The sequence below is a fragment of the Lissotriton helveticus genome, chromosome 8 (genome assembly GCF_964261635.1).
Source record: "Lissotriton helveticus chromosome 8, aLisHel1.1, whole genome shotgun sequence".
Lineage (NCBI taxonomy): Eukaryota > Metazoa > Chordata > Amphibia > Caudata > Salamandridae > Lissotriton > Lissotriton helveticus.
The window spans coordinates 1261158756-1261174658 of NC_136069.1; the positions used below are offsets into that span (position 1 = coordinate 1261158756).

General features: G+C 47.9%; 1 protein-coding gene across 1 annotated transcript in view; it reads left to right on the top strand.

Annotated features, from left to right (window-relative positions):
* The first annotated feature begins 14351 nt into the window (after positions 1–14351).
* The window catches only part of UBE3A (ubiquitin protein ligase E3A), a 337766-nt gene continuing 336214 nt past the window's right edge, over positions 14352–15903 (top strand). Inside the window, exon 1 of the mRNA XM_078658239.1 lies at positions 14352–14719. Coding sequence (XP_078514365.1) covers positions 14616–14719 — 104 coding nt within the window. The 5' untranslated portion in view covers positions 14352–14615. The remainder of the gene's footprint in view (positions 14720–15903) is intronic.

The window sequence follows — 15903 nt, forward strand, 5'->3', positions numbered from 1 at the left end:
CTTAAGTGCCGAGCCCCCAGGGACCCGATAGCCCGGAGACATGCCTGACTGGGATTAAAGATCTGCGATGGCTGAGGTGGGGGAATTCGGGGCTCTGGCTTTGTTGCAGGCCAAGACCGGTCTTCCTGTCGAGGTTGCGTGTCTTCTGAGCGAGGTGCCTGGTAGCCCCCTTCAACATTATACCCCCTGGAGGGGCCGAGAAGACGTCTAAGAGACAGCTGTGGCCAGGGGCTCGTGCCTGAGGGGAGGGGCACCGACCGTGGTCCGGCTGGGAGGCAAGACCCAGGAGCGCAGCAGGATACCAGCAGCAGGATACCAGCAGCAGCCTAGCCTTGAAAGGGGCTGAAGATACAAAGAGCTAGCCTGGGTGAGCCCCGCCCTGGTTGGAAGACCGGGGACGAAAAAGTGAAATAAATAGACACCAGAAGCCATTCCTGGTACCCGGAGCTGCGCTGCCTGTGTGCGGTCATTTGGGCTGCTTCCTCTTGCCTGGCGTTCATCCTCAAGGAGACCAGGAGGACGGCGTCCAGAGCACGAGGTGAGAACCTGTGAGGGAGGTGGCTGTAGGGAGGAGTTGGAGGTTGCATCCCCCCCTCCCCCCCCCCCACGAGAGCTGATGCAATGGACTAGGTAATGCCCCGGACAAGACCTAGAGTCATCATGGATCCTGTTTAACTGCGGCTTGGGTAGAGAAAAGAAAAGAGACACCCACTTATATTGGAGAGGATAGTCATTTAAAACAAAATTCCCTTAGGAGCAGGGACCTGGAACTGCTATATAAGAGGCCTGATCCACTCTGGCATTGTGGGCTCCAACGGAATGACACGCCAGATTGATGGCGAAGGTTGTGTCCAGTGAGGGGTAAAATGCATTAGAGATCCACTACCGGACACTAGTAACAGAAGCCCCCCCCACCTGCTCTTAGAGGAAGATAGAAGTAACTTACTGCTGTGTCAGTGGTTAGCGCCATGAAATCCAGGAGAATTGAGAAACGTCGCCCCCTGGTCCGGTCACTGGAGAGATTACTAGCATGAACTCCACCATACGTTTGGGGTCAAGGTGAAACAGGGTCATGGCCAAAGACAAGGACCCGAAGCCCCCGAGACAGGGCAAAATGGACAAGTACACCAAGGTGCTCCCCACTCAATCCGAAGTGGTGGAGGCAGCACAGCCTCCTTCGAACACGACCCTGCCTTTACAGGCCATTCAAAGCTCCAGGGAGGTGCTGGAGGGGGAAAACTGGCGACGTTTGTTTGGAAATGTCACTGCTCCGACACGATCTTCGCAAGGTGTCGGAAAGGGTAACAGAGGCCGAAACCCGCGAATCAGAAGTAGAAGATGCAGTCAAAGACCCCCAGAAGGGGATGAGAGAAATGTGCAGTACCACCGCAGATATGCTATGGAGGATTGATGCGGAAAACTGGGCCCGGAGAAACAACCTCCGCTTTGTGGGAGTGGACGGCACTAATGTACCAGCATTTTTGACAAAATGGTTGACGAATCTCATCCCAGCGGAACAGTTTTCTCATTGCTTCATCGTAGAATGCGCACTGAGCACTAGCCCTCCTCCAGGGGCCCTGCCGAAGCCCATTATTGCGAAACTGCTGAACTTTCTAGATAGAGACATGATACTCCGAGAGGTGTGCCGCAAGGGGGAAGTTTGCTATGACAACTCAAAGATCATGACATTTCCGGATTACAGTCGGGAAGTACAGAGGCAGCGCCGCACCTTTGACTCGGTTAAGGTCAAACTACGAGCCCTCCAGAGTCAGTATATGCTGTTGTTCCTGGCAAAGTTAAAGGTCCTATTCCAGGGGAAGGCCTTCTTCTTTCAGACTCCGGAGGAGGCGTGGGCCTCGGTGGAGGAGAGGCCGGAGTCCCGCCATCGGAGGGGGTCGTCTCCGGACGTTCCAGGGTGGGGGATCTGTGCTGAGGGAAATGGATCTCCCCGAACACGGAATCACATGATCACGGGACGACCATGCAGAATATGTAAAGGCTCGCCATACTCCAGAAATAGACCCACGCAAGACAAGGGGAATCAGGGTGGCCGCAAAGGAGACACACTCAATCCGAAACAGAGATGGGGCAACGAGCCGGTTCCCCCAACCAGTAAAGTCCACATTTGTAAAGCGCACAATCACCCGTAAGGGTCTCTAGGCGCTGGGGGGCCGTCGGGAAGATTAAGCGAGCTATTGCCCAGAGTCACATGGTGCTGGGCTAACCTGCCGCCGTAGCCGGGGATCGAACCGTGGTCCCCAGATTCCAGCGTCAGTCGCCCTGGCCGCGGCGCCACACCTCTCCCACCAGCAATCAGACTCGGATGACACTGGCATGTCCTTTGGACCAGAATCAAGGCATCCATTAGAGAAGGCAATTCTAGTGCAGGGGAGACGAAGAACCGAAAGATGGTGCTCCGCCCATGGATGGCGATCCAAACAATCTGGGTGCTGCAAGTTAAATGCCGATGGGAAGGCCTTACGGACTAGTTCTCACCGCCTCCCCCCTGCCTTTTTCCTTTCTTTCTTTTGTGTTCTTTTACCTCTTTGCTGCCCTATTCTTTTTGTGTTTACTCTTTGAGCAGTGCTGAGCCTTGAACGGCAGACAGCCAGGACACCTGAGCAGCAAACTGTAACAGTTGGGGATTTGGAGTCTATAGTTGGATAGGGGGGAAAGATCGACAGACCAACCTATCCCCAAGTGCTGCTTTCAGAGATGGGGGAGGGGGCATAAGGTTGAGGAGGGATGGAGGGAGGTGGGGCGGGGGGTTGGGAGGAGTTTTGCATAGTTGGGTTTCAAATGTTTGTATTTTCATTTGTTGAGCACAAAGATCGCTTTGATAGGCCTATCCTGTAAAAGGAGAGGCAGAGGGGAATTCCACCCCCACCCACCCCAAGACTGTAACACTATTGTTGTAATGTCGCCAGAGGTAACATGACCAAACTTCCCACTTTGACGGTTATGACCTGGAACGTTAATGTACTACGAGACAAGATTAAATGTGAACCAGTGTCACAACATATTAAGCGGCTCCATCCAGATGAGTAATGTTACAAGAAACACATCTCAAGGGTACACAGTGCAGTTTTATTGGTCGGGGACCTACAGGGTCCTGGCACACTCGGGGTTCACCTCTGAGGCAAGGGAGGTGGCGATCCTGATTAAGAAAAACATTCCATTTCAAACCACACACCTTTGGCACAATCCCTTGGGTAGATATGTGGGAGTCCTGGGGCTATGGGAAAGGACTGAGGTTATACTGATATGCGTTTACGAACCCCACAGGTTGCAGGCACCCACCATGACGAAAGTGATCGACATTCTGATTGAGGCACCCTCCACCCTACATGTGGTAAGAGGCGACTTCATCAATGTTATGGATCCAGCTCTGTATCGCTCTGGAGGAGGGGACAGACCCATATTGACCACACCATTACGGAGTTTCTCTACAAGAATGGGAGTGACAGATATTTGAAGGGACAAACCTCCCCGAGCCAGGCAGTTCTCTTTTTACTCCAGGACTCTTGATACACATTGTAGGCTGGACTATATATATGTCCCCAGCGGGGAATTATGTGACGCAGGGTGCACTGAATATACAGCCGGAGGCTGTATATTCAGAGCACCCTGCGTCCACTCTCCACTCTTGGTATAGATGGGCTTGAGGGAGTGGGACGGTGCCCACAGCTGGAGACTGTGCCCATGTGATCTGAAGAACACAAAAGTCGAGAGGGGGATTAAGGCAGACACTGAAGTCTATTGCCTGGAAAACAAGGACTCTGTTCCCTCTGGAGTGATGGTCTGGGAGGCTTATAAGACTGTACTACGGGATAGAGACCAAAATTGCAAAGCATGGGAAAAAAAGGAACAGGACAAATGTCTGATAGAGCAGAAACAAAAAATAAATGACTTAGATAGACAGGCCGCCCAGAGCAGTGACCCTGAAAGGTCCCGAAACTTGCATCCTTAAGACGGGAATACAAGGAACTGGCCACAGACAATACCAGGGAAACTGCACCTGGTGACGCTACACTGCCTTTACGAGTTAGGGCAATAAGGCCGAGAAGCTCCTAGCTTGGCTTAGCAGGCGAGAGGTCCAAGATAGGTGGGTGAAAGAAGTGATAGACCTCCAGGGGATCAAACAGTCTACGGTCGAGGTAGTGGCCATGGCCTTCGCTGACTATTATATGGACCTTTATCGGGCTCTGCCATTGAAAACACAGGCAGAGATACAGGTGTATCTGGGGACAATCCTCTCCCCAACATTAGAAGAGGCAGAAACCCAGGACCTGGAAGAAGATCTGTCACTGACGGAGGTTTGGGAGGTAGTGGCAAAGCTGCGCCCAGGAAAGACCCCTGGCACTAACGGGCTACCGGCGGAATTCTATAGGCGTTACACAGATATTCTATGTCTTCACCTTCTCTGACTCTTTATAGATGCCCAAAAGGAGGGGACTCTCCCACCATCCCACCAGACCTGTGGATGGCTACTATTATGGTCATACACAAGGAGGGCAAGCTAACGTGATCAAAGTGGGTCTTACAGACCCATAACTTTGCTGAACATGGAAGTCAAAATCCTGGCCACTATTCTAGCGGCTCGTCTCCTGGTTGTAATCATGGGTCTGATCCTCGAAGACCAGTCTGGATTTATGCAGGCAGATCCACCGGCCTGAACCTTAGACGCACACATAACTGGCTTATGAAGGTGCAAAACCGGACAAGTCTGCAGGTGTTTTTATCATTGGACGCAGAAAAAGCATTCAAAGCTGTCAACTGGCAGTTTCTTGACACTACTCAGGCTAAATTTGGACTAGGGCCAAAATTCCGCAGCTGGGTGGCCCTCCTATATAAACAATCAATGCCCATAGTGCGTGTTAATGGTCAGTGTTTGGCACCCTTCCCTATCAAGAGAGTGATGAGACAGGGTTGCCCTCTCTCACATCTCCTTTTCGCGCTTACTCTAGAGTCGATGGCCTGTGCCATTAGGATACACCCCACGATTCAGGCATTCATATCACACCCACACAGAAGAGGAGAAAATCTCTCTCTAAGCTGATGATAATTTGATGTACATTACACACCCCGAAATTACCATACCGGCCCTTTTTGACCTGATTACTGACGACAGTCGGGGTATAAAATTAATTGGAATAAATCCACATTGTACTGCCCGACCAACACACTACTAGACTGCTCTCTGGCCGGAGAGCTGCGAGTGGTGCAGATGGGCTTAAATACCTAGGTAGGTTTGTCACACCCCACGCGGAGGTGTGTAGAAGGGAGAACTTGGGCGTAATCCTAAGCAACTTTAGGGCCAACATGGAGAGATGGAAGTATCTTCCTCTCATCCTGCTGGGTCGAGCGGCTATCTTTAAAATGATCACCCTGCCTCAACTCTTATATGTCCTCCAGAACTCATACCATCCCCTACCCAGGGTCATCTTCTCAGAAATAGCTAGCACAGTTAGATCACTGATATGGCAGGAAGGACACCCAGAATTTCACTCAAGACACTGCAGCGCAACTCCTACAATGGAGGGATCCTACTACCCAACATGGAGGCTTATTATTGGGCGTCCCACCTGATTCCCATAAACGAATGGACACACAAACACAGACACCACCCCACATACCGTCTTGAGAGAGAGGTAATGCAGCCCTATACACACTTACATTATATGTATGGGGGGAAGGGTAGCTAACGCCTACTACCCGCTACTCAAGTGACTTTGTCGGCATGCATGAGGGCTAACAAGACCTTGGGCTGGACAAAAGAGATTACGCTGACTACACCGCTCATGGGAGGAGACCTGGTTCAGCGAATTACATAACCTTACAGGTTTGAGACCTAGCACCTTCTCCACGGTAGGGGACATTGTCGAAAAGGGGAGCTTAAAACATTCAAGCACAAATATAATATGAACGACTCCCAATTCCTTAAATGCGCACAATTGCGACGTGTGGTGAGCAGAAAATATCCCCAGTGAGCAACTCCCAGAATACACACCCCTAGAGGGTAGGCTCCTGCAGGAAGAGTTGATCGATAAAGCGAGTTCCCTCACATATAAAACTATCAATAACAATATTCCTGATAGGTTGCTAGGTCTCTGAGGAAGATGGGAGAAGGATGTGGGGTCCATGGAAGATATTGACTGGGAGGCGGTATTAATGCATCCCAGAGAGGTTGCCATAAAGGAAAGGCTTCGACTTATTCAACTCAAAATACTGCACCCAACGTATTATGACAGGGATTGGCTGCATAGGATGGGATGGGCAGGATCACCACATTGTTTGACGTGCACCGCCACTAAAAGTGATTTTTATCATACGGTCTGGGTGTGTCCCATACTTCTACCATACTGGAAGCAGGTGATTGAACTATTAGGAACGGTCCTAGGGGTAACGTTGCCGATGGAGCTCAAATTTGTGATACTGGAGATCCCAAGTGAGGCTGACAATGATAGAACACAGCTGATTTTTGCCTCTTTGGGGTTGGTGGTGGTCAAAAGAGACATTGCCGGGATATGGTGAGTGGCCGACAGGCCCACCATCCAGGAGTGGACGTGAGGAACGGATATATACATGACGGCCGAGCAGGTCACATATCGTAGCAGAGGGTGCCCGTAAAAATTTCACAGGAATTGGGACCCCTGGAGATGACACTTTCGGTTGGATATGGGAGATGACAAGCAACAGTCCACCATGCACACTACAAAGGAGACCCAGACATAGGGCCCCAGGAATATAATGCCTTGAGGATTACTCCTTCAACTTACTAGAGATTGTTCCCTGGTTCAAGACGAAACCACATAATCATGACAAACGTTGCCAATGACATATACTATTTGACATAGACCAATGGAGGAAAGGGGAGGTGGCCTTGCTGATAACGATCATATCTGTGACTGTTTGAGATACATTTTCATTAATGCACCATGTAAGAATCATTTTGTGCTGATTATTCAGTTGAATACAATAAAATAAAAAATGAAATAAAGAAATGATTCTACATGTTGGTACTTTGAAAATGCAGTAATATGTCATAGTTACATGTGAGTTTTGCAACCCAACTAATAATATATTCTGAGTGCTTATACGTTTAAAGAAATATTAGAACATTGTTTTCCCTTATGTAATGTATAGTTCCATTACTTTATATTCTGCATATTCTTGAGTCAATTTATTATAGGCCTGAATTTTCCTACTCTGCTTTGTCTTATACTAGTGAGACGTTTTCCCAAACTCACAATGTGAATCAAAACTGTGTCTTACAAGAAGAGTTCTATTACAGGACCGGAGGCTTCAGATTATGCTTTCTCTCTCTTTACTGCAAAATTAACAGCAGCCAATAAGAACATTCAAAACATATTGAAAAGTAAAACATTCCCAGAATGCTTGGCATCACATTGTCAACACCATAGAGACTGACTAGCCCTATAAATAACTGTCCACACCGGAACACTTCCTCTTTCTTTGCTGCTCCTCCCAGAGTTAAGTGCTCGATATTATTCTTGCCATAACTCGTATTACTTTTGTTGCTATGTATTGTCTGTTGGCTACATTATTAATGGTCTTGAGTACTGTATGTAATTTCAGATAAATGCGCTGTGTATTTCTAGTTGTGCGCAGATTTCTTCAAGGATTATTGGTGACATTGACTGGTGGCGCGTTGCGCTAGCGTTTGCATTGGGCTCTCGGAAGGTGGCAGTTATCTTCAAAAACGTGCTCTCACCTTCCGACTGCCTTTATCTTTACCAGACTCACCTCGCGTCTTCGTGGTGGTGCGCGGAGCCTTCCCTCATCGGGCCCGCGTTGTTAGAGAGCCTTGCGTCGCATAACCCAATTGGTCTTGTTTTGGGCTCCTTTTGGGCTACGCGCCGCTCATTATGGTTATCCTCCGAGTTCAGCGCGTTTTTTCAAACGTGGTCCGGAGCTCAAGCTTGTCCTTCCTGTACCCTTGCAGACCCCTATCCTGGGCTGAAGAATAAGGCACTCCATAGCTGTGTGCAGGCTATTATATATTGACTTCTGCCTCTGTATGCCCTTTGGGGCTGTTTTGTGACTACAACTTTGCTGAGGAGCATTTAAACGTATAAATGTATTCTTGCATCAGGGCTACTCCCCCTTGACGGATTCCATTGGGATCTTGTTGATTTCTCATACAGTCTCTCGCCTCACGTTTAGCGATGGAAGACTAGGCCTATTTCGTGGAGGATGAGTGTGGGTACTATGAGGAGAAGCATGGACCCCCCCCTGGAAGACAACCTTGTGAATGCCCTTGGCGCTTCTGTTCAAGACTTCGTCAATAAGGCGGCAGAAGTAGCGGTCCCTAAGACTGTTAACAAGGCCCTTGCGGCCGCTTTGAAGCCTATTACTGCGCAATTGAAAAATTTCGCTAACGACATGGCATGCTACAACAAGATGCTGGGAACCATTCCACGTCCTTCCAGGGAGGTAATGCCGTTACTGCCAAGACGCCCAGTTGGCCGCACGCACAGGCTCTTGTCCAAGCTCCCTCCCCCCTCTACACTGGATCATCCTTATTCTGGAGCCTCCAACCCTTTACCTTCACCGTCCAAAGTGTTTACTGATACCGATACTGGTACAGACACAGATTCAACTGGTCATACAGCATCTCCTAAGAAGAAGAAGGCCAAGAGGCCTTCTATCCATACCCAGTCACCCCCAGTCTATCAACCCGCCAATCCTTTTGACTTCAACCCACAAGAGATCATACATCTGAGGTCATGTGATTGGGCACCTCATCCGGAGGTTGCAGATTACATACATCAGAATTTGAGGCGCTCCTTCGACAGAGAAGTCAGGAACCGACTTCGGTCGGAATACCTGCGCCCGGATGTACCTGACAAAGTTGCAGAGACTACCGATATCGACCTGAATATGCTGGCTTTCAAGAAAAATATTCAGAAAGATCCAAAGAAAGGCATCGATCGGGCCTGGTGAGGGTGCCAGGATAAGTTGTTGGATACCATTGGTCCCTTGTCCAAGATCCTTGAATTAGCCCTGTTAGCCAAGGAGTCCGGCGACCCGATTGACCCAGATATTCTCACTGGTTGGACGCAGCGTGCCATCTGCTTTTTGGGCATCATGAATTGCGGCATCTCAGCAGAGCGCAGAAAGTCACTCCTGATGCGCATGGATACTAACTTAACCGAGTAAGCAGCTGCTGAATCAGGTCCCTTGGGGGACGGCCTCTTGTTCGGGGAGCGTTTTGTAAAGGATGTCTCCAAATATGTAGGGACTTTCACTTCATTGGACAAGGCCCAGACAAATATCAAGAGGGTGTTTCACACAGGCCTTTTTGGACAGGCCGGGCGAGGCAGGGGCCACTCGCCAGGCCGTCGGTACCAGCAAAAAACCCCAGATGGGGTTACGGCCACAGTGACTACCAGGATCCCACCAGAGGATGCAAATTTTATCCCACAAGGCGCTTCAACCGGCGCCGTTTCCATCAAGGAGGCCAGAGGGGAAACTTCCAGCCTCAAATTACAGCAGGTAAGCCCTCTGTGTCTGTCTCTCTATCCTTTGGGGGGGTCGGAGTCACCACTTTCTTCACAATTGGCGCATCATTAATCAGGTTGCCTGGGTTCTCCAGACAGTACAAGGGTTTCGAATTGATTTCTGTCAAACTCCCTCGCAGGAGTATCTCCCATCCCCTCTGTATTTTTCCCAACAAGACGAACTTTTTGTAGATCACGAAATAGAAGACTTACTGGAGAAGCACGCGGTCGCCTACTGCAAAGAGGGGCCTGGGGGCTTCCGCAGCAACGTCTTTCTGGTGCAGAAGAGGGGCGGCGTTTACAGTTTAGTACTAAACCTGAAAGACTTCAATTCCTTGGTGCTTTACCGTCACTTCAAGATGGAGAGGACTCATCTTCTAGCAGACATCCTGAGACAAGCAGATTGGTTGGTCCGTCCCGATCTCAAAGACGTGTACCTGACGGTTCCCATTTTTCCGCCTCATCGCAGGTTCCTTCAGTTCCAATGGCGCGGCAGTCGCCTGGAATATTTGGTCCTGCCGTTTGATCTCTCCTCGGCTCCTTGGTGCTTCACCAACTTATTGAAACCGGTGATTGTACGCCTTCGGGAGCAGGGAATACGCTTAATAATTTACCTCGACGACATCCTGATAATGGCTCCTTCGGCTTCCCTAGCGACCCTTCACCTGCAGATACCAAAGACGATGTTAAGGGGTCTGGGATTTGTCATAAACAAGTCGAAGTCAGTTCTGGTTTCAACACAGTCCCTGGAATTCTTGGGATGTGTGATCAACTCTCAGTCGGCCCAGCTTCAGTTGCCCAAGCAGAAGCTGAGGGACCTGAAGAAGGAATTGAGAAAAACTCTAGACACACAAGTGATGTCCATACGAGCGATCGCTCGCCTAGTGGGCCTACTGGCGTCATCCATACAGGCGATTTTCCCGGGACCTTTACATTAATGAGCCCTTCAACGTCTCAAGATCAATCACCTACAAAAGGGCCTGGCTGGGTCATTTGCGATTCGCACTCTCTCACCCAGGAAGGTATCATGTTGTATTCTGTTGCGAATGGACAATATCTCCGCTGTGAGGTATATAAACAAACTGGGGGGGTATCAGATCCCCAATGTTGGAGGAGATCACCAAGGATTTCTGGCACTATTGCCTAGCACATCAGATCACAGTGATTGCTGATTACCTTCCGGGTCGAGATTATGCAGTATCGGACTAGCAATCCCATCATCTGAAAGATTACAGTGACTGGAAGCTTCATCCACTTCTGTTTTGCAAGCTCCAGTCGCTGTGGGGTCCGTTCCAAATATATATTTTTGCCTTTCTGCTGAATCATCAACTGGAGTCCTTCTTCAGTTGGAGGCCAGATCCCCTAGCGAGAGCGACCGATGCCTTCTTTCAGGATTGGTCTCGGAACACCCAGTATGCATTTTCTCCGTTCATCCTAATACCCAGTGTAGCGAATCAAGTTGTTCGGCAAGAAGCGGAGATTGTGATGGTCACTCCGATTTGGAAGTCTCAGCCCTGGTTTCCTGTCCTGGCGTGCGACTCTCCAATTCGTCTCCCGTGCTTCCCGAGGATACTCCAGGGCCCTCAGGGGGAGCTCCACCCGTTAGTCCTCACGGGGAAGCTGTCCCTGATGGCCTGGAAGCTTTCCAGCAACAGTGGTCATTGCCAGGAATTTCACAAGCTTCCAGTTTTATCCAACAAGCCTGTGCCCCATCTACCAGGAAGAGATACGGTCCGCATGGAAGGCTTGGCTTGGTTGGGTTGGTGCTTGGAGAGACACCTGGATCCCATGGAAGCAGAAATCTCTCACATTTGAATTTTTTTTTCACAAAAAGTCGCTGATGGTTTATCCTATAGATCGGTGAAAAATTTCCGGTCAGCTATTTCCGCGGGCCATGTACACCTAGAGGGCAGGCCGGTCGGTATGCATCCGATAGTGTGTAAACTTCTCAAAGGGATACGTACAGCGAACCCTCCTAAGGCTAAGTATACCTCTTTATGGGATGTGTCTAAAGTATTGCAGTTATTTGAACAATGGCCTAGTAATGAATTACTGTCCAGAAAACAATTGACAGCTAAGTTGGCCATGCTGTTATGTTTATCTGCATGTCGCGGGGTTTCTGACGTTAAAGTGTTAGACTTGGAGGCTAGAATATTTTCCCCTGAAGGTGTATCTTTTGTGATAACTGCTCGCACTAAAACTTTTTCCAAATCTATTGATTACAATGTTTTTCCATTAAATGAAAAACTCTGTGTTGTCAAATGTCTTAAAGTATATGAAGAGACTACACGGTCGCTCAGACCAGCTGGCTGTTCAAGGTTTCTAATCGCTTTACAAAAACCTTTCAAACCGGTTACCTCTGCTACGATTGCCAGGTGGCTTAGATATGTAATGTCAGAGGCCGGTATTGACACCAATTTATTTAGAGCGCATTCAGTCAGAGGCTCTATGGCTTCAAAATCATTTATGTTGGGTACTAGTATACAAGATATCATGAAAGCGGCTGATTGGTCTTCTAGTTCCACCTTCAAACAGTTTTATTACAAACCTGTGGGTGATGTTGCTTCTGTTGTTTTGGATAAACGTTAAACTAGCATAATCTGAAGCCTCCGGTCCTGTAATAGAATAAAAAATTTGCTAGCATTCGCACCAAGAATTTTTAATTCTATTAAGGACACATAGGCGAAAATTATCTCACCCCGGGTACTGATTATGATGCATAATTCTGTTCAAGTTGGACTCTGCTCGTTTGGCAAAGAAAGAGGAAGTGTTCTGGTGTGGACAGTTATTTATAGGGCTAGTCTCTATGGTGTTGACAATGTGATGCTAAGCATTCTGAAAATGTTTTACTTTTCAATATGTTTTGAATGTTCTTATTGGCTGCTGTTAATTTTCCAGTAAAGAGAGAGAAAGCATAATCTTCGCCACCGTGTCCTTAATAGAATTGAAAATTCTTGGCGCGAATGCTAGCAAATTTTTTATTCTTGAGTCAATTTAATAAAGGCCTGAATTTTCCTACTCTGCTGTGTCTTACACATGTGACACGTTTTTGCAAACTTACAATGTGAATCAAAACTGTGTCTTACTAGGGGAGTTCTCACTCGCTTACAAGGACTGGTTGCAGCAAGGTTGATCCTTTGGGAACATGAAAGTTTACGTATACTGGATGATCTCGCTACTTATGTGATCAGCACCACCTCTTTCTATAAGATGTGTCTTCTTTTATGCTGCCTGACAATCATCAGAACTCAATCATTCTTCAGAAGATTCGGACTAGCAGTGATAAATCTTTACTTATATAGTCTGGTTTTAAGAGTCATATACATGAATTTAATTACTAGCTTGCAAGTCAGTTGTCCAATTCCAGGGTATTGGATTCTCTATGTCCAACTCCTCATCGGTACAAAGCAAGGTCCATCGGAGGACCAAATGTGTGTCAGAAAGATATTGTGATAACAAACTAAATGTGATCAAAAAGGACTCAGTATCCGCTGGAGCATGTGTTTCCAACGTTATCAACACGAAGAGAGGTAAGCAACAGAGAGAGGACAGTTATTGTATCTGTCAGTCTTCCCTGGATAGCTGGCTGTTGCCGCTATACAAATAAAAAATACTCCAAAGTTTAACCAGTTTGTGTCTCCATTAGAAGAGTTATCTACACATCTGTAGCAGGTTAGTTTGAAACTGTTGATAATATGAAGAATTGGTTTCATGCACATGTTAAAATGTGGAGGTGAGACGATTGATCCTTATAGAACTCCTGGTGTATGTAGTAAGGATTTTAAGAGAAATGCGGTGTGTGAATCCGGTATGCTCTGTTGTTTAAGTCTGAGAAAATCCAGTTTAGAGCGGTGTCATCTATACCGACTTCATTCAGCCTAGGTAATGTTTCGTGGTACACTGTCTCAAGCTGTGCGGTTAAACGTAATTAGCTCTTCGGAGTGGTTTAAATGCAATGAGCTCTTTATGGTGTATTATCTTCACATTTATCACTAAGTATTGTTATCGCATCCAGATAAAAATGTGTGCAATGCACAAATGAAAAGCTACGATTCGCATGAAGCCCATTGTTTTTTCTCGGTAGCACACGAAAGGGCATTATTTTTCTCGGTAGCACACGAAAGGGCATTAAACTTACCAAGGCCGATGCAAAGAAGACAGAGGCTTGTAAATGCCACGCTACTACTAGAGGATTTTCACAATGAGGGGCCAACCTGTGGGAACAGAAGTCTGAAAATAGAGAACTCTTGCATGCATAAAACTGACAGGTGTCGTGACTATCCAATCAAGTAGCAAGTTGACACGGTTTTCTTTTACGGCTCTTTACGACCTTAAAATGACAGTGTAGCCAGCTACAGATAAGATCTCGCGATAACACCACGGGTAACCAGATGCGAAGTTCGAGAGCCAATCACAAAGTTCTCTGCGGGACCAATAGACGTTAATAAGGATGGAAGACAAGGCGTCGCTGACAATGGTTAAAAATTGTAGTGTGGATGGTGAAGAGGATGAAAGTGCCTACTGGGTCCTCTGCCCTCTTTGAAAATAATAAAACAACTACTTCTGATACTTTTTTTAAATAGATGTTCTACTTTTGTGTCCACTGTATTTTTCATTAATTATCGATAGCATATATGCTACAAGAGGATATTTTAAAAAAGCACGCAGTTTTGCCTGACCCAAAACACGGCGAGCACTCTAAATGCCCACCAGCCCCGGTGCAACCTTAGCAGTGCAGTTTTACAGAACTGTAGCCGAAACTCTATGATGATTTGGAGAGCTAGCATACAGCGCTGTGCACTGTGGGATAGGCTCGCCTGGCCGGTCCTCCCAGCTTTCGCTGCCAGAGGTATCCGTGACTTGAACCAAGATGGCGGAACTCGGTTCGGGGTGACTAGAGAGTACAGTCCTCTTCCACCGCTCACCCCCAGGCAGCTGCCTCTCCCCTCTCGCTCCGGAACAGCGCAGCCCCCATCACGCGCACCCTAAGCTTTGCTCATGTCCGCGCGTTCGTGGGCTCCTGTACAGTGAGCGGCCCCAAGAAGGAGCCGGGCCCGGGAGAGGCCGAGGGGTGGCGAGGCCGAGTCGCGCATGAGTTCCGACGAGCTGCCGCAGCAGCTGCAGGAGTGTCAGGGCGAAGCGCAGCCAGCTGAGGCGGGAGCCCGAGGAGACACATCCAAGCTGCCGCCCGACAGGTGGGTTGGAGGTTTGAGGGAATACCTAAGGGAGGAGCATGGGCAGGACCAGTTCACTGTCAGAACGTTTAAAAACACTCATGGTTCTGTTGCGATCAGAATGTCATACAAGCGGTGGAAAACCATGGGTAGGAGGTTTAAATCACTGTTCTACGAGGGGTGTGTCAGAGGTGTCTGCTACCGTTTTGCTTGCCAACAGCAGAAAGCAAGAGTTATTGACAAGAGCTCCATAAATATAGACTCGTATATCTAATAACAAGGGACATCTCAGTAAATGTTAGGTAGTTACATTTGTTGAGCACATGGGTTGCGTGACTTTTTCTGTGATGTGGTCTGGATAAGCGTGTATTGCGTTCCTACTGGTACTGTGCGATTCAGAACATCAGCTGATCACCCTTTTCCTTTACGATAGACGCTTACTAGCCACTGGAGGCGCACAGTTTATAATCTGATATGCCGGGATGTGTAGACCACACACCTATATATGTAGTTAAGACCTACTTTTTTCCAGGAGTCAGCGAATATCGACTTGTATACGTACACAAATAGCATGCAGGCCTTTTGATCGTAGTAACCCTCTGTCATTAACTGAGTTACAACGTTGAAGAGCAGTCCAAAACTTGGCTTGGCCCTGGGCTGGTCCTTCATACTGTTGGCCTAACCCGATTTTCGTATGCCACTTGGGATTTCGCTTGTGCAGATGCGTAGCACCTCCTAGTGCTGGAAAGAGACCTAATCAGTCCGCTTGCGTATGTCACAAGTCATATGACTAAGTTTAGAAGTCTTGTATTTCTACGCGTGAGCTTTTTTTGGGACACCTTTTAAAATATTCAGCACGTTAAACTATTCATTTTCCATTACTATGTTAGTAATATCGGGGCACAAATGAGCTACTACAGACTACCGAATCCCTGATTATAATATGTAAGCCAAGCAAGTTGCTTTCGAACACAACCGTATTGTGTAATTCCTACACTACCTCTGCCTACTACACACCAAGAGCATACATTGTCAGGCCGTAGCCTATAATTCGTCAACTGTTTACGTTATGATCAGGGGGCTGATACTCTCACCATAGTGTACTGTTCTAACGAAGGGACGTTCCTAACGTTGGAGGAGATGGAGACTGAATTGCTTCTGCAGCACACGTATTTCTTGACATACAGCGCACTCTGAACGATTGT